This window comes from Amblyomma americanum, chromosome 9 (assembly GCF_052857255.1).
Source record: "Amblyomma americanum isolate KBUSLIRL-KWMA chromosome 9, ASM5285725v1, whole genome shotgun sequence".
NCBI lineage: Eukaryota > Metazoa > Arthropoda > Arachnida > Ixodida > Ixodidae > Amblyomma > Amblyomma americanum.
In genome coordinates, this window is record NC_135505.1 from 71346401 (window position 1) to 71372292 (window position 25892).

The 25892-nt window shown below is 45.5% G+C and overlaps 1 protein-coding gene across 4 annotated transcripts in view; it reads left to right on the top strand.

The window, feature by feature from the left end:
• Positions 1-25892, top strand: part of Syt1 (Synaptotagmin 1) — a 162055-nt gene that overhangs the window by 71801 nt on the left and 64362 nt on the right. For all 4 annotated transcript variants that reach the window (XM_077638395.1, XM_077638394.1, XM_077638397.1 and 1 more), the window contains exon 2: positions 17467-17907. In XM_077638395.1, the coding sequence (XP_077494521.1) occupies positions 17472-17907 (436 nt within the window). In that variant the 5' untranslated portion in view covers positions 17467-17471. The remainder of the gene's footprint in view (positions 1-17466; positions 17908-25892) is intronic.

Sequence of the window (25892 nt, forward strand, 5' to 3'; positions counted from 1 at the left end):
TGTGTGTGTGTGTGTGTGTGTGTGTGTGTGCGTGTGTGTGTGTGTGTGTGTGTGTGTGTGTGTGTGTGTGTGTGTGTGTGTGTGTGTGTGTGTGTGTGTGTGTGTGTGTGTGTGTGTGTGTGTGTGTGTGTGTGTGTGTGTGTGCGTGCGTGTGTGTGTGTGTGTGTGTGTGTGTGTGTGTGTGTGTGTGTGTGTGTGTGTGTGTGTGTGTGTGTGTGTGTGTGTGTGTGTGTGTGTGTGTGTGTGTGTGTGTGTGTGTGTGTGTGTGTGTGTGTGTGTGTGTGTGTGTGTGTGTGTGTGTGTGTTCTTCAACACAAGCATCCTTAGCAGTACCTCGCCAGGAAAGTGATAATCCATGGTTGGGATGATTAACTGATGATGTTGATCGTAATCGTGATGATGGCGGAAGAGCATCTGTGGCCAAAGAGCGCCATGGCACAAGGCATTTATCGTATTAATAACGTGGGGGTCAAAAACCCGTTTTCCCAAGCAATTCGCCCTAAAGAGGCCGGGTGAAAGCTTGTACCCATTTTTCCACCGGTGGGTACACAGCGGCATTGGGGATCGAAGCCAGCACCTCCCGCATGCGAGGCGATTTACTGCAGAGCAAATAACCGTCCACTCTATCTCTCCTGTCACGTTTTCAGGAGCACGACCACGCGCTGAAATTGCCTATCGCCCTCCGGCCTGGTGCTCTAAATCTGCCTCGACGGAGAAATTATTTCATGCCCCAGTTGGTTCTTGTCCCTTTTGTGGGGTGTAGAGCACACTTGCTTTGGAAAGAGCAGCTGACCCGGAAAAGAGGGCTTGGAAAGTTGTGCTAGTAACCCAGGTCACTGGGACGACAGAAGTAAAACATTCAAATATTGTTAATGCATGCTGCTTGTGGCAAAGGCCTTCTGATTGCAACTATTTGCGTGGCTTTCTATAGTTCCTTTCTCGGTGTTGCATCATGCTTCGAGTCTTCATAGCATCTGGCTGGGAGCGCAGAGCGCAGCTGCACTTAGAAAGTCAGCGCGTCAGTTCCCAAGATAATATTTATCCTCCTGACCTGTGACCCATCTCCGCATCTCCGCATCACCCAACAGCCTCCAGAAAAAAATTGACCACCTTTTGTCTTTTTGCATCTTCCGCCATGTCCAACTGTCGTTCCCTATCGTAGGCCTCGTTTCTTGCAGAAAAACGGCGGGGCCAAAAAATAACGGTTTTAATAGATTGGAACATCGCTTGCCAGTATTATTAAACACACTTCAAGACACAGACATGGACATAAGAACAGCGTCAAGACCCGCACTCGTTAAATATTTTAGGAATCTAACAGTATGAAGCAATAGATTAAGGATTGGCATTTCCATGTTGTAATTAATGAAACATTTCTGTATAAATACATTTGTCTTTGTTTCAGATATCATTTTTGAAGTATGCACATGTATAAATTTTTGTGTATAGAGTTTTTATATATATATGTGTGTGTGTGCGTGTGCTTACTCGGTATAATGTTTTCTGGTGTACGCGCGTAAAATATTATTTGATCGTATTTTGTGCTGTAGTGCAAGAACTTCTGCAGAAACTAATCTAATCATTGTGTGTAAATTTTTGTGTGATTTGAAACCGCTGTACGCTGCCATCAAAGGGGGCAAGGGCCTTAGTCAAGCTGCTTAACTAGCAGCTTTTAGTCCTTGCCCTCACATTTTTTCTGTAACAGGATAAATGTGGAATAAATGAAATGTGAAATGAAATGTGAAATAAAGGATAACAGAAGCGCGTGACCGGTTTAACTTAGTATAGTCTAGAGTTCGACGAAAGTTCGTTTGGTCAGGCATGACACTGAAGTTAAAAATCACTGTCCATGTGGAGGTTACGATTGACTTTTCGAAACCCGTACGGGTTCCTTGTTCACTGATTGCTGCGTACTTTATGTAGTATTTACTACATACTTGCTCACTGTGGCAGCCAAGATCCGGTCGTCCTTTAAGTATGTAGTACGCACAGCTGGCCAAATCTTTATCTGACATGCACGACGGCCGCTTTTTCCGTGCTCCTGCAGCCTATGACGGGGCGAACTTGCGAAAATGTCAAATCTAAGCACAGGCTCACTAAGCCCGTGCTTAATACTCAACTGTCCGCAAGTTTGCTTCGTCGTAAAGCGTAGGAGCGCAGAGAAAGTGGCCGTCGCGCACGCTAGCTAAAGATTTGGCCGGTTGTACGTTCTCTCACAAAGTATGTAGTAGGTACTGCGTGCTTAACGGACGGCCGAATATTGGCCACCTAAGTGAAGAAAGAACCCGTACGTGTTTCGAAACGTCAATCGTGACCTCGACATGGTCAGTGACCTCCAACTTCATCACGACTCGCTGAACTATGGGGCGTATAGCATAACCGCATGGCGTCCGCAACGAGTTAATTATGTATTTCTGTTTGTATCGTAGTTTTTACAGTCTATAAAGACTTATTTCCTCGTGCTTTTCTATAGCCTTCCTGGGGCCTTATCTATTCTATGCAGTAACTTTCTAGCTATCGTACAAGTGCGGATGTACACTGCCGTAATCGTAGGTTTTCTCTGACGCTCGCTTCTAATATGATCATAGCGCCTCTTAAAATCCAACCAACCGGATTTATCTTTTGCAGTCTGTGCCCCTACGTTGACAAACATAGCTACTACTGACGAGAATTATCTTTTAGTAATTGCTACTGGCTTAGCACACTCTATATAGCTTAGCAGTCAACTCTATTCGATTTGTTCGATACGACTCATCTTGGTTGAGTTTTGCACTGTAAATAAAAACCGCGGCACACGAATCTATAAAAACGTGTCAGTGCCAATGGTTCCAAAGAATGCGCAATGCCCTGCAGCTTCTTAAAGCTAGGAAATAAACGCTGCACAGTTTGGACACCGTAGATCGTTCCAAATACATGTGCGCAGGTTAAAAATCATTTAGCATGAAAGCGAGAAGAAAAAGGATTGAATTGATAGCACATGCGATAAATCGAACACCGCTGGTCTGTTTGCTTACCACCTGACTCTTAGCCTATTTTTCACGCTTTCTTTTACTGCATTCAGCGCTTTCTCAACGCCACTTTACTGCGTTTACTTCTGCAACCACTCCCCTCGCTGTTGACTTTGGCCCTGAAAGATCCGATGTATTCAAAATGCCCTCAGAGTCAAAAAAGAAAAATACGGGCCAGGACAGCTCATCAAACAGCTTATTTTTTAACGCGATAGCGTTGAAAGTCCCGTTATCCAGAAAATCCGATGAAGGCGTTGTGTGTGTTGTGAGCGAAAAATCGCAGCATGGATCTGACAGATGGTGCCCAGACAGCAACTTGGGAGTTGGGAGGCAGGTGGGCTACTTTTTTCACGTGACCTTGCGGCGTCATCAAAACCTGCCCGCCGGATAGTGAGAAAACTAACCATGGTGGCAGGTGGCAGTTAAAATAATGATTGCTCGCTCAGGAAGAGCAGCCTCCTGGGCAGCGCAAGGCCCACCTCTGAGACCACCTGCTACCGGAAGGCAGAGGCGCATCGCTTAAACGCTGCACCACTGCGCCAGAAGGAGTGGTATGAGGACTCCCGCTGATCGAGGAATGTAAAGCAGAGAATGTCCTTATGCATACATGGGAATTAATTCATTACACTATCGCGCCATAACCTTAAGGCGGAGCCTGAGTGTCCCGTCCAGGTTTTTTTTTTTTCGCAGCCTGTTTATTGTACGTTGCAGGTGCACTGTTCTGTTGTAATCGTCATCTGGAGGCCAGGGTTTTCAGTCCCATGCTAAATTTAAACACGCGGAGGTGATCACAGCAATCACAGCAAACGCGGATTCTATTTTCACTTTTTTTTATAGCAGAACTTGCGCGTGCTTCTTGGATCCGGCCGAGTACACGACTTAATCAACGCTCCCTACTTTGCTGGTGCAATCGGCAAGTGGTTTCTAGGAGCCGGTTTGAAGACAAGTACATCCTAATCATTTTGATCTTTACATTGTGTTCACTTATTTTATTAGGAAACATTTCTAGGAGAAGGAAAAAAGAACTACCGGAACTGTCGTTATTAACATTTTTTCATTCATAACCACCACACTTGCATGAAGCTCCCAAAAATAATCACCAACAGCCACGTTAAGCTCTGGGATCTTCCTCGCATCCTGTATTATCACTGGCAAAGCTAAATGTAAAGTACGCCTATAAATTAAAAATTTCATAGCAGTAGTTCAGTAAGGAACTAAAAGCAATAAATATGAAAGCACAAAAGCTACAGACAGCGTAGTACGCATGCAGGAAAAGTAATATAACTGATTTTCGGCGCTAAAAGAATATTAGACTGAAAAAATGCCTTGAAGGTTGAATTGGTGGTTTGCAGTTGATAAGCGAAACGAGCGAAAAGCGTAGGATCGAAAAAGGAAATTGGTTACCACAGACTAGAGATAGTGGAAAATACAAGCCAGGCAAAAAAAAAGGGGGGGGGGGTGCTGTCGATACCTTATTTTGTGCCCATATCAACGTACATATCAACTGTAAAGGAATATCCGCGGGCTGGAGGCAAATGCAACGGAAAAAGAATATCGACCTTTAAACTTTTTTATTGCTCTTCATATCTGAAAAAAAAAATGTAATGTTTTTTATTTCTGAGCGCTGTTTTGTAGACATCAAAGCTGAAGTTTTATTTGCAACATGGCACTTTGCTTTCGCTTTTCATCCGTTATTAATTTTCCGGCAGAAGACTCGTCGTCGCAGCTAGCTCTTCGCAAAACTTTTCGATGAAAGCCCTGGACTTGTTTGCTTCCCAACACGTTTATTTCCTTTAAGCTCAAGACCAGCGCTTCAAAAGAATCATTCGCTCGAACTGCGGCCCTCTTTTGCTAGAAAACTAGAAATCACACAGCGTCGCTAACTTTCGATGTGGTGGAGAGGAGACGGCTAAAGTTTCACGGGAAAAAGTGTTTTGTCTGGTACCTTTTTCTTCCGCTGTGAATGCCTGCCGCCCCCCCCCCTCCTTTCTCGTGATACCCGACCTTCTTTTCAACTTCAGCTGCCTTGTTTAGAGTGCATCTCTTTCGGTTGCGCAGCAAAAGCTTCCGATGCTAAAAGCAATGACGTCAAAGCTAAGTCGTGATGACGAAATCGCCCTTTCAATGCATGGGGTTGAATACGCAAACTTTGCACAGCAAGCCTATCTGCTTATTGTTTTTCTTTTTTGATGTTTTGGGAGCTCTTGCGCAGCTATTGGTGTGTTTTATTTTCAGCGACGCACTGTCCTGCATTAACTCTAAAAGAACTTTGGCCGTTTCAAAAATCCTCACCGGTAAGGTCATGTCGGATAATATACTTACGCGACAATTACCGCAACGGAGTACTTGATATTAAATCCGCGCCTATGCTCTTCAGAGGAAGAAACTGCCGTTCTTGAAGGTTTATGACCTGGACGACTGTTATACTACCATGAAGTTGTAAATTTTGTTTGATTTGAAGTCTTTTTGTATTTCATTGGCTGTCAACACCTACACGGACAACAGGCGTCCCGACTTCCCGCTTGAAGCGGGGAATAATAAAAACGCAAAGATATAAAAGAAAAGGAATCAGGTACATATTTCCTACGCGTTACAATATTTTGCTCATATTGGCCTCTTCAGCATCTGTAGTGTTGATGCTGGAATAGAAATCAAATGAAATGAAATGACATATAAGCTGTTTCATCTAGGTGAGTTTCCTCTAAGGTGAATCAAGGGCCAAGTTCGCAACGCTCGAATCAAGCAAGGAGGCTTCTTCATTAATTAATTAACATCCGAGCACTGCGCAGGGGCAAATAACAAAGGAAAGTCAAATAGGCATCAGCCCACGGCTTGGAAGTTCTAGAGCGCCACGCATTAAACGAATAGCTAGGAACACTCTCTTCGGTTCCAGGACAGCAGTTATGTCACTCTCGTGAATATCGCCCTAGAATCTCTGGATGCAAAAACTCGTCTCATTTAACGTTGCGTTTGATGGCTGGCACAGATATGACGTAACGCGGTCGATGCATGTGCGGCGCACTCGCGGATGGCCGCCTAAAACGACTTTCGTAACTCGTGAGCTAGTGCTTTAAAAATAAATTTTGCCGTTGGAAACCCGACATCATCTCCCCTGGTCTCTTGCAGAAATAAAACAGCATAGCGGGAATTTGCGCAGCCTGGTAACGAACGATACAATGGGAGGCGTTAGGGAGCTCAGACTGCAGGATCGGGTTTTCGCAGCGTTCAGCTGATCTCGTTTCTGTGACAAGGCGAGTATTCTTCGTTCAAGTACCCAGTGTTACAGTGCTCACGGCACTGGAACACTATATTTATAATAAGGGAATAATTCTTCACTGGCACGTTCCCAAGCGCAGCCACACGGCACAAAACAAAGCTACGCAGCTTCCAAATACCAATGAGGATGCGAGTGAGTAATTACCCCTTTATTACAAATCTATTCCACCTTGGGGGATTCCCCCAAACATTTCACCAACACTTTTTGTGATTGGTCAATGTTTAGGGAGATCCTCTAAGGTGGACTACATTTGTAAAAATGGACTAATTACTCATTGGTATCTGCCCAATCGCCCACATAAAGCTGCAAACGAAAGCTATGCAGTTTTTTGGCGCCGAGGTTACAAATTAGTTTCATCATCATAAGCCTGACTACGCCCACTGCAAGACAAAAGCCGCTCCCATGTCTTTCCAATTAAACCTGGCCTGTGCCAGCTCCGGCCACCCTGTCCTGGCAAACTTCTTAGTCTCATCCGCCCACCTAACTTTCTGCAGTCTTCTACTGTGTTTTTTCAATCTTTGGAATCCACTCCGATACCCTTAACGACCATCGGTTATCTGGCCTTCGCATTGCATACCCTGCCCAAGCCCATTTCTTCCTCTTGATTTCGACTAGCATATCATTAACTCGCGTTTAACAAATTAGTGTTAATAGAAACATGCCCGACGAGGCATATCAACCAATTGTTTTTTTTTTTTACATCAAGCAGCTCAAAAGCGACTGGTCGCTTAATTTTAAGAAGGCTGTCTCCAATACAAATGCAGTTTAAATCTTGAAAACGCGTTTGCGTTGCTTTCAGGAAACTTTGTTTTTCTTTTCAATTCTTTTTCACTACGTTCTCGTTGGAATCACTCAGCTCGGTGCTGTCAGTTCAGAACTGCTCTTTGGAATGTTCATTTCTTCATAGCTGCGGATTTCTTTTTTTGAGAGCTTCTTAGAAACGAAGCCTCTACTGTACTCCTAGCGCGACATTGCGCTAATCGAGGTATTCGCAAAGAGGAACGAACTTCGGCCGCGTATTTTCAACTGAGACTTATACCTCGTTGACATTCAGGCTCTCAACAAGGCCTGCAGCTGTTGTTGTTGTTGTTGTTGTGTCCTTCGTGGCATGGCACATACCCATGGCATTCAGCCTCCAGATGGATGCCATGCGCATTCTTTTTCTTTTTTCTTTCTTCTAGTCGTATTAACAAGAGTGCATTCACCAACATAGCAACAGGCTGCAGTCTTTGTCATACACTTTAAAGCAACAGCAGCAACAACGAAAGCTTTCTACAATGACCCACTGTGATTGCTCCGTGGCTCCGGCGCTCGGGTGCCGAGTACCTCTTCGATCCCTGCAGCGGAGGCCGCATCTCGGAGAAGATGAAAACCACTGACACTGATATACCGTAGCTACCGGTATGCAGTCCGCACCCAGTGTATCGTCATCAATTTTAGCTAAAAAAAAAACATTTTTTTTTTGCTACGTACTCGCGCCCTGCACAATTTCCACAGCCCGTACACATAATTGTCCTTGGCATTACGTGATATATTGGGGGATAATGAAAAAGAAAATTTTGTGTAACTCTCACATGTTGATAGTTCGCAAAAGCAAAAATTTGTAAATTAAATAAGTATAGCCAGTGTACTGTATGTCGAAATTTGCGGTAGCCGTCCACTGCCACAAAAAAGTGACATTAATAAATTTATCACAGCCCTCTCCCTTCCGCGAGACACCCTCGATTGCATGTTAAAATAACTAAACAGGATTAAATGCAGCACTTAATCTTCGCGACAAACGGTTAATGGTGTGGACGTTAACTGTGCTCCAGAGAATTGTCACTTCTAAAGTGACCGGCATCACATCATTATTCCTTTTGAGCTGAAGATACTATCGGTATTTTAGTCACCCACAAAGGAATTAAACGGGACTAAATGCACCACTTAATTTCAATACCGAATGGGTAATCTTGTAGCGACTAACCGCCCCTCCAGATAACCCGCACTTCTGGGTAAACTAACATCACATGTACACACGCTCAAAGCCTAAAAGGGATAAAATGAGGCCAAAAACTGCACTAACGTCTGGCGACGAGTAGTTGGTACGTTAAGGGACTAATAATTTTGCTACAGGGACACCGTAACTGCAGTTACCGATGTTACCTGCGTTTACCACAAATCGCAGTTCGCCGTTGTTTCACAGCTCACCACCGTTCTCGGTTACGGCAACCAACGGCCCCTTGGGGGCTACCAACGAAGTGGAGCGCTGACCGGTAGATCAAAGCTGCATCTGCAAATATCTTAGTTGTTTACAAGTTATCGTTCTTGAAAAGTGAGTTCGTGTGAAAAATGTACGTTGTTGAAGCTGGCCAGCTTGTGCACTTTTCGCACTCGGATACCCATGTGCACGTATGTGCTCATAGGTGTCACCCATGGACACCGCCAATTTCTCGATTAATGACGCAAACTGAAGTCCCAAAGCTCCGCTCGCGATAACCTTGATTAGCGGCGTCAGCGCTGTTTTCTCTACCGCGTAACATATGCGAACCACCGTTTCACGTAACGGCGATTACATTAACCGCCGTTTTAAACAAGGGTATTAGTGAGGCTGATGTCCCTTTACGACTAGTCTCTAAGTGAGTAATTGTCGCGTTTTTGGGAACTAGCATGTCTGTTAGCGCGGTTAGTCCCAAAAGAATTCTTGAAGGTACTGGTGAGCGCTATCAAAATACGGAAAGGGACGAACACACAGGACAAAGCGCTTGCTAACAACTGTTTATTCTCTGAAAAAACACGTGCTCTTACAACAGCCGAAGATTACTATTCTTGAGGTAGTTTCATTCAGTTCTCGCTAACATCACCGAAAGGGAGCTGACGCATTGTTTATCTGGAGCAACATGCATAGCGTAAGCTTCAATTATTTCGCGTTCCCACCTGTTTCTGTCCCGACCTATTACCTTGGTGTTTTTTTGCAACGGTGTGCAGTTGCGGTGTGCGCAATGTGGCGTCAGATTCCCGGATTTTGCACCTTGTTCGCATAATCTTTCATGCTCTCTAAGCCTCTTGTTCAGGCACCTACCCGTTTGCCCTACGTAGGTTTGTTGACAGCTAAGCGGAATGCTATAAATTACGTTTTGTTGAGTGTGACGAAAACGTCATTTATAGCATTCCACTTAGCTGTCAACGAACCTACGTAGGGCAAGCGGGTAGATGCCTGAACAAGAGACTTAGAGAGCATGAAAGATTATGCGAACAAGGTGCAAAATCCGGGAATCTGACGCCACATTGCGCACACCGCAAATGCACCCCGTTGCAAAAAAACACCAAGGTAATAGGTCGGGACAGAAACAGGCTGGAACGCGAAATAATTGAAGCTTACGCTATGCATGTTGCTCCAGATAAGCAATGCGTCAGCTCCCTATCGGTGATGTTAGCGATAACTGAATGAAACTACCTCAAGAATAGTAATCTTCGGCTGTTGTAAGAGCACGTGTTTTTTCAGAGAATAAACAGTTGTTAGAAAGCGCTTCGTCCTGTGTGTTCGTCCGTTTCCGTATTTCGGCAGCGATTACCAATACCTTCAAGAATGCATTTCCAAGTAGCCCCAGTAGTAGCCCTTTTGTCCCAAAAGATCTGACCCCTCCAGCACACATTTTGTTGCAGTTGGCTCAGAGTGTAGTAATTGCATTTTAGAAAAGTGCCCTCTGCATCGTGACTCTTTTGAAGCTTAATGCAAAGTTTTTCATGCCAGAGAGCGTTATTTCGGTGAAATAAAGCAACCACTTTCTGTGCGGCAAAGAGGCGAGGGTAATTCTCTTGAAGTGCTCCGAAGAAACGAAGCGCTGAAATTTGTGCCTGTATTCTATGTTTAACGGTATGTACTTGCGCTGCCATTCTGTCAGCCATGCCGACCGCACAGCGATCAACACTCAAGGCTATCGTATACTTCTTGTGCAACTGGCGCTTTATCTGGATCCGACGCCTGCTTGGCTTACAACCAAGCCGTGCCAAATTGTGGCCTCTGTCGAAAGCTTCCCTCTTCCGGAAGTGGAGAAGCGGGCCGGAAGGAAGTCTCGGTGAGGGGGGGGGGGGGGGGGGGGGGGAGCTGTAGGTTCCCGAGATCTCTCGTTCGCGTTGCCTCCGCAAAGCCTGGACACGAAGATGGAAGAGTTTGAACGAGAGGAGGAGTATTACGAAGACCAGAAAAGCGTAAAGGCAAAAGATAGGCGGGCATCACGTGGGGGCCCCCACCGCCCTGTTAAGATAAGAGGCCTCCGAGTAACAGGAACGCGGAAATCCGTCGCAGACGCGGTTGCTGCTAATGAGCTGTCGGCAACTCTTTGCGCCCATTTCTCCGCACGCTCTGCGCACGTGGGGCTTTGTCAGTCTTCGTTATTGGGCGACGTTGGCTGGCACAGAAGGCCCGGCCTCCCGACATTGAACAATGCCTTTCTTTTCTCTTTTTTTGCATCCTGCACTGGATTTTGTGAAGCTGGCTCTTTCACACAACACACAATTTGTTCTTTGTTTGCTTGTTTTGTCTCCTGAATGCGATGTCGCGAAGCTCAGCAACGAACAAAAGCCTGCGTCCCTCACATGGCACGCAAGATGCAAATTTTTGTCTTGGGTCGCTTTGTTTACATTGTTTGGCACCGCGTTACTGAAAAGACCATTTTTTCACGGTAGCAAATGGTGCACCCACGCGTTGTAGACAGCGACTCTCTACGCTTTATCACCGCCCAGAAAGGAGGTGCCTGTACAGCTTATTGGCTTACGGCCGGTGTTCTGTAATTTTTGTTCCTTCTGCTCGGCACCGAAAGGGAGTCTATATCCGGGACTTATTTTCGTCCAAGTCTACGTGCCACGGGTCGAAAAATGAAGTTTAGAGTGTCGCCGAAAATTGACTTTCTATAACCAGCTCTAGGCTTCAGTGGTTGCGGTGTGACTAACCTCGTCGTTGCTATTGACACAACTTTAGTCTTTGGAGGCGGATGGCTATATTTGGCTGCGAGCCTACTTTTTGGAGATGGGTGGCGCCCTAGGCATCCTTTTTCACTGCGAAACACTCCGCGCTCTCACGTAAATATTAGCACCATTATTTTAGCTTGCTGTTTACACTGGGCATGAACATCTCTCTGGCAGCAACGGCTGTGAGAGAGAATATCTCCGGGATGAAAACTTTCACGGTCACCGTAAACTATGTCATAAGCTACAACTTTCGCGTTCGCCTACTGCAAAACAGCAATATCTTACGCAAGTGTCCTCGAGTTGCAAACAAGCTGCAAGGCGAAATTTGGGCTTTGTGAAGTGCACCGCCTATGGTTGGTTTGAAAAGACCAACCTGGCATTAGGTGCACTTGGGTCTAACGTTATCACTTCACACCGAGGGAGGCCTCAAGAACCTGGACTTCTTTCCTGTTCTGTCGAGTGGTATACGGCAGAGACAACGCCTCCTCTATTTCAACGTCAGTTACACTTCTCTTTTCACACTGGGACTCCTTCCGACGCATTTATTCGTTTCCTCGCCCCGATGTGGCGCCACTATCGGGGCGTGGTGGCTCACGCCTTAGAACGGACAACTTGAATGGTTGGCGAATGCTACGGTATAAAGCACTGTTACGAGAATAAAAAAGGTAAAATTTTTTATCTCGTGTATCCCCGAGGTACATCGCTAGTTATAGGGTACTCTCTCTCTCTTGCTACACTAGCGGGGAAATCACTGAGGCTAGCTGTTGAGAAAATGAAAGAAGGAGAAGGTTTGATTGGCAGTAACTTATCTGGCTTACATTGGAACAGAGCTTGGCTCAAAGGACAGTGGCATGCGTCGACTGCTTTTGCGCAGGTGGAGTTGGGGTAACACATACAAAGAAGCAATCGATTATGACGCCTCAATAGCCAACTTACTTTACGTGGCCCCGTATTCAAAAACAGACTGGCGTTTTTATTTTATCTTAGAGGTGTGAAGAATAAAATAACGCGATACAAATGCTGATGGCGCTTGCACTTTAACACTGGTACGACGAGCATAATCCGGTGTGTCCACTTCTAACCGAGCACGTTCTGAGCCCTGTGAGTTGTGATTTATGTTCCTGCAGCGATGAAGAACAATACAGTCTTTAATTTGTAGCTCCGCTGGCTCTGCTCACTGGCTTGAAAAGATGGCCCAGTGAGGCTGCAATTACTGCTGCTCTGAACCACACAGTTTTAAAATCCGGGCGCGCGAACAGTGCATTCTTTTCAAGCTGGAGTGGTTGGCCCGCCATTCTGGCCAGGTTCATTTCTTGTTACCGGCCTTCTGAAAGATTACATGATGTTGCTGCGCTTTTCCGTTATGAAGAAGCTGGTGCCATTAACTTTACGTTGACGAACCGGCCATGAAATAAAGTTACGAAATAGCATTTGGTTGCACATTTGTTATCCTTCATAGACATATTACTTGAAACCAATTTTTTTATATATCCTGTCTTTCCATTTTATCTTTCAACTAGCTCCCAGCGTCCTTGCGCTCAAGTTAGCTGCTTTCAGTCTTGACACTTGTTTTTGCTGCTGGCAGTTGTGACCAATCTCCAAGCTGCATGGTTTACGCTGGCACTTTCGAAAACATCAGCTTAATGCCCAGCTGCTCTCTTGCGGAACGCTGGTAAACATGATTAGACGAACAACCAATCTGCTTTGACGCTACCAGGCGGTGAAGGCAGTCTCTAATTTGCAGGCCAACCTCGCGTCATATTTAATAAATTCAGAAAGGCTATGAGGTTAAAAGAAGCATTTTTTATACGGTCATTTTTTTTAGTGAGATTTGTTTATTTTTCTTGATAGGCTAGATAATGTTAATATTCTGCTCCCGAACACATTATCTTTCAGTGTTCTTCCTCTTTCCTTAGACTTTATGCCTTAGGCTTCAATGAATTGCTGCATTTCGCAAAGCTTTCAGAGGACGTCTTTTTTCGCCTTTGACCACATAGCAGAAAATATAAATAATACTTAAAAGAAGATGCCCCGTCATGCTTACGACGTAAAATGCTGCAGCGTTTTGTTTTTTTCATCCACACTTCGAAGTTTGTAAAACGAAAGTTTTGACAGCAATACTTTGCCTGAATTTTTCACAGGATGCGACGATGCTGAGGGCCTCTTTTCGTCGTGTATTTTTTCTCTTTTCCGCCGTTCTTGTTCTTTTTTATACTTATTAAGAGGTTAAGCAGGGCCGCTGCGGCTCGAAGGTAATTAAAAGCGTCATATATTAAGTCATGCTTCTTAATTTCTAGTATTCCCTTCCTTAGAAACGCTTTGAAAATATGAACAAAAAAAAAGCGAACGCCAATTCCTGCTAATCAGATTTTCTTCATTTTTTCGCGAGGAAAAGTTTTGGACGTCCAGCAGCTGTGCTTCGGCAGCGGATATTAACTCTTCGCGAAGCATAATACGTAGCTAATAAATTATTGTTTGTTTTAAGGAATCATGCCGTCCCTAGCTATACCAAACATGAAAGACGTTTGTCAAAAGTATCGGCTCCTAAGCAGCTCTGCTCCTGGTTTCGATGGTGCCGGTTTTATTCTTTCACGAAGCGACCACATTCTGATGGCGCAAAAACTTCGATTAAAAAAGAGGGCGGGAAATGGGATTATGCTTCCAGATAATCTAAAAGCTCCTTTAATCATTAGCAGACGGCTGGTATAATTATCCTAATTAATCTACAGACCCTATTCTCGGTGTTCTTGATTGAGCAAGGTTTCAAAAGTAGCATGCACCTGATGTAATGTTGTTAACTTAGTTACCGCTTTGAGTGCCGGAGTTAACTATTAACAGGCGCGTCGTCACGTAAACCATTCAATGTCCCAGAGTGGGCGCTTCTCGATTCAGCGCAAATTGTGCTCATTTTAATTTTGTGCTCTGACAAGTAGCAACGTTATGCGTAATGAGAGGAAATTATATCAGTTTGCAGTTAATTACAAGTCATATATTACCCCAATACGCTTTAGGAAACCTGCCTGCAAGGTCCTCCCTTTAAACCTCATTGGCCGCCCCTAAAGCCATTGCGTGCCGAGGAGTGGCTCGTCGGCAAATTATGTGTCGGCCCTACAATGCTCGTCAAAGATCTCCCGGTCCACTACCAAATCAACCCTTATTTGCCAAACGTAATCAGCAACGGGGTTCTCAGCCACATATTCGACCCCTTACAGCACTCCTGATGTCCAAAAGGACTCGAAAAGCGAAGAAAAGAATTATCCTTACTCTCAGAGATTTAGAGCTTAAGGGCTGCCATAAGTGCTTCACCCTACACTCTAAACGGAAAGGAGTAAAAAGTTATTAATCAGCCAAAGGGACTGCTAACCCCTCTTTTTAATCCTGTATAGGCGTATTTGTTTTTAGAGTGTGTGGCTTAAAAACAAACCCAGTTGCCTGGTTACGTTTGGCAAAGACGGTACTTTGAAACTACCAACAGAGTTATAGTATCTCCTATTCACGTGTCACTAATCTCAATAAAGGCTACATTGTCTCCACCTTCCTGTGCAAAAAATTGCCAAAGTCGTGAAGTATAAATTTCCTTAGAAATGGGCGCGCATTGTTTATGATTATAGACTAACCACCAACCGTTCGAAAAAGAAAAGTTTACCGAAATTAGCCTCGATTGCATGATGTTCGAAATCGTCCATCTGAAGCGAGAACGTGGCTAGATAATGGCTGAATAGGGCAGACTGCTTATCTTTTTGGGTCATTGAAGCTCTAGCACAACGCAAGATGAGCAATGCAGCTATGATATGGCATGATTTCTTTCCTACAGCAGTGATCAAGTGCGTGAGCCTTTTTAACGCGATAGCGTTAAAGGCCTCATTATCCGGCGTAGGTGTTGTCGGCGTTGCGAGCGAAAAATCCCCGGCATCGCTGTGGCATTCGGGGCCCAGAAAGCAACCTAGGAAGCAGGTGGGCCTACTACAGGGTCATATGACCTTGCGGTGCCATCACAACCTGCCCACCGGATAGTGAGCAAACTGCCCACCGTGTCAAGAGGCAGTTAAATTGTTGATTGGTCGCCCGGGAAGAGCAATCTGCACTCTGTACACCAATACGCCTATATGGAAGTAAAAGGGAGTGTGCTGACACCCTTTCATAAAAAGGAGTGCGCTAGAAGACAGCTTACTCCCTTTTTAACTCCTTTCTGTTTAAAGTGTGAATCGCACGAGGCCCACCACTGGGAGCAGCTGCCATCGCAGGGCAGTGGCGCAGCGCTTAACCGCTGCACCAGTGCGCCAGGAGGGATGTGAGGACTCCCAGGTAGCTATGAATGTAAAGTAGATTATGACTTTCAGCGTGCATGAAAAATAACCCATTGCGCTATCGCGTCGTACCCTTAAGCCGGAGCTTGAGTGTCGCCTCCAATTTATTTCTAATTCAATACCGTGCAGCGTTACGCCTCTTAATCGGGATGCGATAATGTGGCCAATGATATACGACGCCCATCCACAATTCTATTAGTAAGTGCGGTGAAAGCGAACCTAAGCGCTTCCCTCCGCGACATTGTTCCGATATAGCCGCTTCGCTCACCGCTCAGTCAATAGGGCTTACTTTAGGCGATACATTAGCTAGGAAGGCGGAGGGGATTAATGCGCGTTTAATTAGCCCGGTGTACTCGGAAGGCATTCCCGCACTGTTTCGCCGCGCTTTAATTACGCTTAAGCTACGCGTTGTTCCGGAAACACTTTCTACAGCGTTGCTCCCTGCCTTGCGCAAGAACCGTTCTTTGTGCGTCTTTGTGATGACCCCTTTCAAAGCCCGACAGATGGCCCTAAGTGTCGGAGCAGGCCTCCCTGAACACCCTTCACTGCCGCGCACTCTAAGGAAAGCGCCTGTTGCGGGGTTAAGCTATCCAGTCCAGTCGCCGACCATTAGCCCAGAGTGCTTCCCTTCTATCGAGATTGCTGCCTCTTCTTCGCTTTCTTTGATTTTTTTCTGTTTTCCTTGGGCTGCATGGTTATCAAAGGAGCGATAAACCGCATTTTGTCGAAGCCGCTGCAGGTTCTTTTGCGGTATCTCTTCTTCCCTAAGCATCTTCTCCTATCAGCGTTACACGTTGTCTTCAAAGCTACAGAAGCTGAAAAACTCAAGCATCTGCAACTTTTACTATACTGCCTACACTGTCATGGTGCAGCTTTCTTCTAATCTTTTCAGTTGTCTTTTTTATTTAGTCTTGGTCCATAAACGCGTCCATCATTGGTAGAGTCCTCTCGCGCAATGAAATGCGGCCATTATGTCGACGTGCTTGATATTATGTGACGAAATAAGATCTACCCGAATGATGCACACGCGAAGAAATATAACGACGGATTGGACTTGCTTTGTTACAAACAAGCCAGAATTAGACGTTGCGGTAACTACTAATACGTGCCTAATGGCATTAGACCGTTACAGGACAGCAGGAGAACGACGGCATCACACATTTATAAATGTGGAAAAGCTTTGCATATACACAGTGAAACACGGAAACAAAAAAATATGCTCTAACTACAGCTGCACTAAACGAAGCAAATGTTGACAGGAGTGGTGTAGACTGGTTTAACGAATTGCTCCTATTATTAAATACCTGAGTGCGCAAGCGGAGACGCTGAATTCATATTACAGCCATATACCACTAGGTCTCCGACAACGATCATGCTTCCGTACCACTAATAAAGAGATAATTTTATTTGGAACATTACAAATTGCGCACAAATTTGGTCTTTTGTGGTTATTCCAGCGCCGTGTTTTTCAGTAACAGATTCTACTCACATGCGCTGCCTTCGAGTACATGTTAATGTGGTAATTTATTCATCACACGAACTTCGGGCCAATCTAAATGCGGCAAAGTCGCACGTGTACTAGTCCACCGACACAGCGCTAGCAAAGCGCTGCTTTTTTTTTCATGCAGAATCTACGATAAAGGATGTATTGGTTTCATTTCAAGAGTTCCGATACTGCTTCAATGTCCGGCGCAAAAGTGCATGTTTCTTACCTGAATTCACGGCTTCTATCCAGTGAACAATGCAGTCTCTTGAAAATGCCCTCATATCGTAATACTACTTTTAAAGTACACTTCAATATTTAGACAATCTGTGTCTACTATTTGCTTGGAATTAGGGGCATCTACGTCCGCTTACGTTTCCTACCTTTCATATTTTTAATGTGCAACACCGTCTCTTTTTTCCCCTCTCTTTACTCTGACAGACGACATGGCGCCCCGGGACCCAATGGCGGCGTCCATCGACAGCCTGCTGATGCGGCTACGCAAAGCGGTCGGGCCCGTCCTGGAGCCCAGAGCCGCGCCCGCCGCCAACCCACCCGCTCCCGCCGCCGACGCCAGTACGGCAGGAGCGGCAGCCCCCGCCGCCCCACCGGTTCAGCCGGCGCCTGCCGCAGAACCCGCGGCGGCACCCGCTGCCCCCGCACCGGCTGCCGCCAATCCGACGCCGCCGGGCGCGGCCGCAGCCGCGGCCGCTGCCGCTCCGTCCGGCGGAGCGGCACCAGCGGCAGCTGGAGGAGCTGCTGCCGCTGCAGGAACGGCGGCCGCTGCAGCGGTACCGAACAATGCGACATCCGTGGTGGCTGCGGCCCCCGAGGAGGAGATCTTCGAGGAGATGCTCCATAAGGCCTCGGACATGACGCACAGTGAGTGTCCGGCCTCCTTCGTAGGACGGCAGTGTATGAATGCCAGTTAGGTAGGGTAGCTTGCTGATGACGCTGCTACTAGCTGGTGAAAATTAAATCTGGACAATGCTCCGGGACAGCACACTAGCATTTTACAGCGACAGTTGTTTCTGGCACGTCCGACGAATTGGCGTTGTAGTAGGTGTCGTCCGCATAGCCCCTGAAACTGCATGATTGCTTACTCCAGCCAGCTTCCCCAGCTTTATTTAGAAAAGGCATCCACCAGAGCTTACGAGTGGCGCCACTGCAATTGTGTGAAAGGGGTACGTACTTGCGCGAAGATGGGACACAACAAAGAAACACACACGACATGCAAAGAGCGCAACGTCCAACTAGTTTATTTTGGTAGAAGGCACATACATTTATACCCGTCCTGTGCAAGCACAAGATTGTGTGTGTTTCTTTGTTGTGTCCCGTCTTCTTCCCGCAAGGACATACCCTTTTAAAGATGAACCAACTCGCCCAGACAAAAAGTATTACTTAATAGAAGTGTGGATGTGTAAACACAACTGACACCCTGCACTCCCACCCAGTGTCACTTAACACTCCGTTTGGCGTCATCTCTTCGTACAGCTCCAGGTGTCAGTGAAGCGAAGCTTTAAATGTGGTTCAGGTCTCGTATTGAGGTGCAGTGACTGCCGTCATTTTTTTTTTCTGCAGTCACTTATTAGGTGGAAAATACAGAGCGGTAAGCTGCCCTACTGATACTTGAGGGTTCCAAATGAAGCAGCCGCCATTTTTAAGAGCGAAGCACCTTTGCTCGTTCCTACGGTTAGTCACAATGTGCACATTTAATGTGTGATTGAGGCCCGTGGTGTCTGGTAAACGTTCATAAGCCTTTCAGTGTTGAAGGCAACATCACGGCCACACGCCGTAATCTATGTAATGGCTTCGTGCTCCATTGCACTTGCTCGCCTTCCGCTTTGGTGCGCTGGCCCATTTCAGAACTCTAGAAAATAGTTTCAAAAGACGCAAGAGCAAAAAGGAGACTGCGATTTGATCAACACTTATTTTCGGGAAGGTGTGCAATCGGATAGGGGCGCACTTTGTAACACTTATTTTCGGGAAGGTGTGCAATCGGATAGGGGCGCACTTTGTTTTTTCGATATTTTGGTTAATGGCGCCCTTAGACGAAAGCCCTCAATATTTGACTGCCTTGAAACCCAGATTAATGCGTACCCAGTTTCAGTGCGGCGACCCGTATCTTAGGAAGAATCAGCCCGGGATTCGAACAAGACAGGTGAGAACCACCTGCAATAAATCAGGCTGGCAGGGAACTTTATTGGCAGTCGGGACGCAGGTAACCCTAACTTCTTCATAATGAGTATTAGGGCTGAGATGTGTGCGTTTATCCCAAGGCTTTTTATTCTTTGTGGCGCGAACGCCTAGGGACAACACGAGTTCAGCAGCCTTGAGGCATTGCTGCAGATGTAGTTGCGAAACCTCCATTCGCTTCCAGTTATAAGGTGGGGTCTCAACGGAACGACTCGTCACCGGCATGGTCGTACTGCATGTCGTAGGCAACTGTCCTTCTTGTACCTCCCCTGAGAAAGTGCGTTGCGGGGAATATTAAATGTCCGTGAAGCTCATTTCCTCTTCCCCGGCATTATATAGTTTTTATTTTCAATTTCGGCTGCCGAGCTGAACAGAGCAGCCTTTACACGAGCGCGGCGCTTACTCTAGTATATACGGTGTATGCCGGCTAAGTTGCGGCTATATATGGTAGCATGAATGCCTGCCTGGCAGCCTACGCGATATCAGTGGTAAAAGCCGAGGTGCGGCACAACACAACAATTATAAACATACAGGTTCACAGCGTTCGCAGCTTCTCTGTATCAAGACACGCAATAAAGGCAGCAGTATCTTCTTAAACCACAAGCAGAACATAGAACAGTTGTTCTTTTCCAAATGAGTGCACGAAGTACAACACTAAGCTTTAGTGCCCAATGCACAGTCAAATTGTATCTTTAGGACGGAGGGGCCGGAAGGGGGCCCGTGTAACCATTGTGTGAGACCATATTAATAGAATCTTTCAATACTCGTATTGAAGGGCTCTACTATGAATAATAACAGCGAGAGTGATCAAGCTTCCTGTCAGTGGAGCGCCGATGTAATCTTGAGCATTGACTACGAAGAAATTTGGCCAAAATTGAAGGACAAAAAAATGGAAAGCATCATTAATAAGAGTTACAGCATCACCACAAACATCGGAACAGGATATGCATTTTGAGTGTGCAGGACGAACCTCTTGGCAGTGTGCAGCAGGTGGGTTCAGAGAAATTTTTAGGGGTATTTTGTAATTCAAGTGAATGTTTTCCCCACGGACGAAAAGTTCACATAGGAGTGGAAGAGCAGGATTAAGTTCTCTAGATTTCTGCGTACTACTGCATAATAACTGTCTCCGCATCATTTTTACATTTTATCTCAGACTGCGCCTTTCATTAAGCCAGTCCTTTGATAGTGGTACCATAAAACGGTGTTTTCTTTTCACACAAAGTAAGTGCCGCTAAACTGATGTCTTAATAATGTCCTTCAATAGTCAGGTGGTAACGATGTGGGCACTAACGGAATAGTAACAGAATGGAAGTTAGGAGACAAACGCTCATGTGCATGACAGCAAAAGGCAGGAGTTAAAACGTGGAGTTTTATAGGTGGCTTCATGCACACTGGAGGCAATTTTTTTCCTAGACAGACTGTTGCACACTCGCTTTCCCTTTTCTTCTGAAAAACAAACCATTCTCACCTGTGCCTCACATCACCCGTAGGGTGTTTCAAGCGGCTGCATCGTTTATGCGGCTTTCAGGAAGCTTAGCGTGATATGTGCTTTCAGGCATCTCCAGTTGTCAGTTACTCGTGTTTTGCTAACAATATTACTGCAAAAAGTCCTTTCTGAGAGCATTGACTGTTGTCGGCTCCACAGCCGCTCTTCTCTGATGCCCTGTCAGGCTGTGATGTGTTTCCTAGACTTCTTTATCAGATTAAAGTGGAGAAGCTGGTTCTCGCTAATGCACTCTCCTCGCAGGCAAAAACTGTCAGAAGGTCAGCCAAACATACTGCGATGACATGTGCGCTCTATTTCCCTGCATTTACCTGCCCTGGGTATACCGCTGCGCACGGAAACCGACGTTCGCTAATGGCTGCCGGTCCTAGACAGAGTGCCGATTCTCACAGCCAGTAGGATGTTTTGGGGCACCTGACCATTTCTAGTTGCTCTAGAGTTTGTTGCGTGGATCTGTGAGTGCAGTTAGGTTCGCCTGAAGTGTGATGCATCGGGGCGCAGCGGAAGTGTGTGAATATGAGGGCTTCTGTTTTTTTTTTCTTTTACGTCCTTGGAGTGAATAATTTCTTAGAAGAACGGAACCCCGAGTGACGCAGTTGAATTAAACTGATTTTTTTTTCAATATAGCACTGGAAGGCTTTCAGGGCTAAAAGCTTCTCTGGGCAGCTTGACGTGGCCACTGAAACCTCCACTTGGCATTACAAAGACAACAGAAACAGTGGAAAATGCAATAATAGTTCTCAAACACAGAATCAGAAGCACAATTTGTAACTTCATATTGAATGACAGTTGAGTTAGTCAGTTAATCATAATAATATAATGTGGCAGCGAAAACAGCAGCTTTTGTTGTTTTCTAGCCTGGGCGTACCCACAGAGGTGCCAGTGTGCCTTAAGGCCGGTATGACTATTTAGTTTGCAGCAGCGTTGGCCTCGTGGTTTGGGCATCTACGCTGGCTGGTGGGTGGTTCTATCCTCAGCGCCGCCACTACGTACCGGTTTACAATGGTACGAGCTTTATACCGGCTTAGTGCTACGTTTCACTCGGCGTGAAACGCCTGGAAAACGATATTATAGACCGTATCTCGATCGCAATTTGACAAAACACGGTAGCCAAGGCGCTTTTCAGCCAAGCTCATCTTGTTCTATTCAGATCAAATCAGCGTAAGCAGAATTTGGGTCGCTGTTCCTTTCGATGCCTTCTCGAGATTAGCCTAAGGACCTGTGCCCGCTTTCTCTGCAGCATATAATTAGTGTCATTCAACGCATAAGTGTGTTGACACTTCCGGATCAAAATGGCATTGCGTATTGAGTATATACCACTCCCAGGTCCAGTTACGGAACTCTCTCAATCTAAAGAGAGTCTCAAAACAGTCTTCAAGCATTGCTGGGATACTTTGAGACTTTGAGGCTTTAAGATTGGCAGTGCTCCGTAATTCGGTCCCGGAAGAGTGCATAATTGTAAAGTATGTCGAAAAAAGCGTATGTAGCAAGATTTGCTGTTTATTCTTCGCACTTTGCTCCGCGTGATACATGCGCCAAGGAGTGACGTGATTTGGTAGGCGTCACTTTGCGCTCTGCGCATGCGCGAGGTTTTCGAAATACGTTAGAAGTGGACTAAATTTATTAAATCGCAATGGCGAGGATAACTGCATTTTCCAAATTTTAAAAACTGATATGGCTGTTACTAACCGCCCAGTACAAAAAATTGTAATGATCAACCAGGACGACATATTCTTGGCAAGTTAGTGCATAATGCAGACAAATATACGCGCAACTACGACAGCACAAGGAATTGTGCATGTCTCGTTCTCTTCCTTGTGCTTGCTGCGATGACAATCATGAGCCTATCGATAATAGTTAAAAAGCTAACTATTAGAATGCAGTTAATCACTTAACCAGGTAACCTGAGTCGCCTGTTTTCTGACGTCCGCCTGCACTGGTATTACTATGCCGCAAAATGGCTCTCTTTACCTAAAAAAAAAAACTTTTTTCAAATTAGTGGCGGGTTCCGCTGAAACAAATGGTATATCGTGAGAAGCCAGCCATTTCTCCAACCCTGTCGGCTGAAAATCTATAGGAGGTTAGAGCAGTTACTTTCTTTCACAACTCCGAATCTTACGACTTTAACCGGTATTATAAGATCCACACCGCAAGTCTTAGGAGAAAGCACTTTCGGATGTTTACTTTGGGCGAAGGCTGTACATGGCGTAACGGAAACACATTCCACTCTATTGTTTACATTAATTTCTTTCAGTCTTATGTCTTTAGCTCTTGAAAACTTGCAATAAAAACTGGTTCATTGGATTACAGAGCTCAATCCGCGAAATCATACCTAGTCTTGCCGGCATGTCCGACTCAAGCTCGAAAGAAAAGTCGCTGGCATGTTTCACAAGTATGGTCTTAATTACTCGCAGGTATTTTTTACGCATTTTGTTGCGGCACTAGCGCGGCGCTAAGATGGTGCTAGCTTAACAGAGCAGACGACTTTTTATGGAGCATGGAGACACTAGTAGAAGAGTTTCCCCGGCTACTGCGTATGCAAGGATTGAATTATGAAGTGTCAAGCGCACTACGCTCATGGCATTACGAAAAGCTATTTGTAAAGCCGCATATAGCCCAGTCTTGTGAACGGTGACCGGAACCGACCGTGATATGCAAGATATGAAGGAGGCAGTCTTTCAGTCATGAAAGGCGACACTCTTCCTAAGTAAACCCAGCCTCGATGGCTCGCCACCGACAGTCTGCAAGTGGCTCTAATGAAGATCACGCAGAAAGCTTGTAGTGAGAACGAGTTAGACGCTTTTAAAGGTGCAGAGATATCTCGTCGGCTGTTTGTTTTCTTCCTTCTTTTCGAGTGGTTACGGCGTAGTAGTAGTGGTCGCTTTATGCGTGATAAAGGAAGATAAGTAGCCGCTGACACTGCAACAGCTCCAGTGATTATGAGCACCTGGTCTATTCCGGTGTGCACAAGCTGTAAAACAGGAAATATGTCACATTAAATTAACGATAGATCGTCTAAAAAATGTGTAACTTGGAATACTCGATGATGTCTAAAACACAGGCAGAAAGCGACAGAGACTTAGTACAACGTGCAAAAGGCATCCCGTTTCCACAGCGGTAGGGTATTTACCGTACATGAGCAAATTCAGTGCGGTGTTTAATTTTTCCTATCGCCTTGTACATCGTTTTGAAGCAAAACTACACAATGAAAATTTAGTTTCTCCAGCTCTTTATGCTTCTCTGCTGAAGTACGTCAGCCGTAATCTAGTAACCATAATCCATATAAGAACAGAAAGGGGGGGGGGGGGGGATATCGAACAGAATCGAAGTGGTGAATGCTATAGGCTTCCCCCAAAGAGTGTAAAGCGGGTCAGTATTCTCAGCCGATATGTGCACTGAAACACGGGTTGATCGCATGATTCAATTTGGCGCGTTCATCACAGGGTGCACAGAAAAATAGCATGCCATTCGCATTGGCGTATTCCGCCCTAATTACAGAGAGTAATCTTTCTCTACACAAGAATCCCGTGTTCATTTGTCCAGAATTTGTTCAGAAAGGTTTGGGGCTCTTTCAAACGTGTATCGCGCATAGCTGAATATATAATCAGCAATAACTTACTGCGGAAAACAAATGGCAAATTACACGCGGGAACGCAAATGCGCACGATTTTTCCACCCAGCACAAGCTTCCTTCACAGCAGTACATCTTTCCCCGGTTATAAATTGATCAGACACGTCAGACTGCCAAGATATCATTCCGAGCCACGAACTTCTTAGCTTCGTAATGGTACAGAATATAATACAAAACAAAGTAAATAAAATCTCTGTCGTCTGCATCGCAGTCTCCCTCCATAAAAAAAATCCCAATGCCTTCTCGAAGAGTTAAGTCCCTTCTCATCCCAAGCAGAGCGTTTCGCGCTCTGTGTGGAAAAAAAATCGATTAGGAGTCTTGGAATTCAATTTCTCCCCAAAAGGCGGAAAGCGAGAAGCCGTCCAAACAGCGTGACGTGCCATTTCAGTCCCAATTTCTTTTCTTTTTTTTAAGAACTACCTCTACTTTCGACAGACAGAGAGTTGGTTCTTTTTGCTTCCAGAACGCCGCGCTCGCTGAAAAGATTGTCGGGTAGAATGTTTGAAAAAGCCTAAGCGCGCTCCATAGTTCGTCAGGCAACCCATCGATAAGAATGCTCGGATTATATATATTCTTACCACAAGAAACTCTGCCAGAGTTCAACTCACGAAGATTAGAAAGTTCTATCGCCTCGAATCCGCATTTTCAGTGGCACATGCAGCTGGCGGATTAACTTCGCTGGAAAATACAGAACCTTCTCCGTATCGCACCGAAAGCGAACTGTCGTCCAGCTTATTCCAGACCTAAGCGCTTTGCCTTTGCCTCCTTAAATAAAGCTTCCTTTCTCGCCGTCAATTCCGTACTCTGAGGTTGCTGGTAAACAAAGACTAGCAAAACAAGAGATAAGAGCTGGCACGGGAGCTGAAGAAACCATTTCCCTGCTCACTGACGAAATAACGCTGTTTTAATACAATAGACATGAGTGGTGCTGAAAGTTGTATCCGCTGCTGTCCAATGAATTCTCTTTATGCCGGTACGGCATAGATGCTAACAGTCTTCTGCACGACTGCAGGCATATAGTAAGCAATGAATAAATTTGTATCTTCTCTCATCTTAAACTGTCTGAACATGGCAACACAGGGCATTCCTCTGTCTCATGAAAGTGGAAAGGAAGGAATTATTTCTTTGCTGTCACCGTGTGTTCTTGGCTCAACGTGAATGTCCCGCACCGGCAAAGTTTCCGCCAAGAAATCGTGTTTCAAATAACCACTAGCGCTTCATATGTTTCTTACAGCTACGTTACGAAAGCAGGGAATTCGATGCTTAAAGAGTGCGTTGAAATTTAACCACGCCGGCAAGTTGTCACTTTTGCGAGTAACGCCAACTTTTAGCACACTTGTAGCCAAGATTGAATATACTGACATGCGTAGGCTTCCCCTAAGAATTGATATTCTTAGCTATGCGTTCATCAATGTGAAGATAGGAAGCAGCTAATGAATTTGCCAAATGTACGCAAGCATTTTTAAACACTGAACCGAACAAATGAATAAAGATAATCTGGCAGGTTAACACACTAGGACAGAATAAGACGTTATC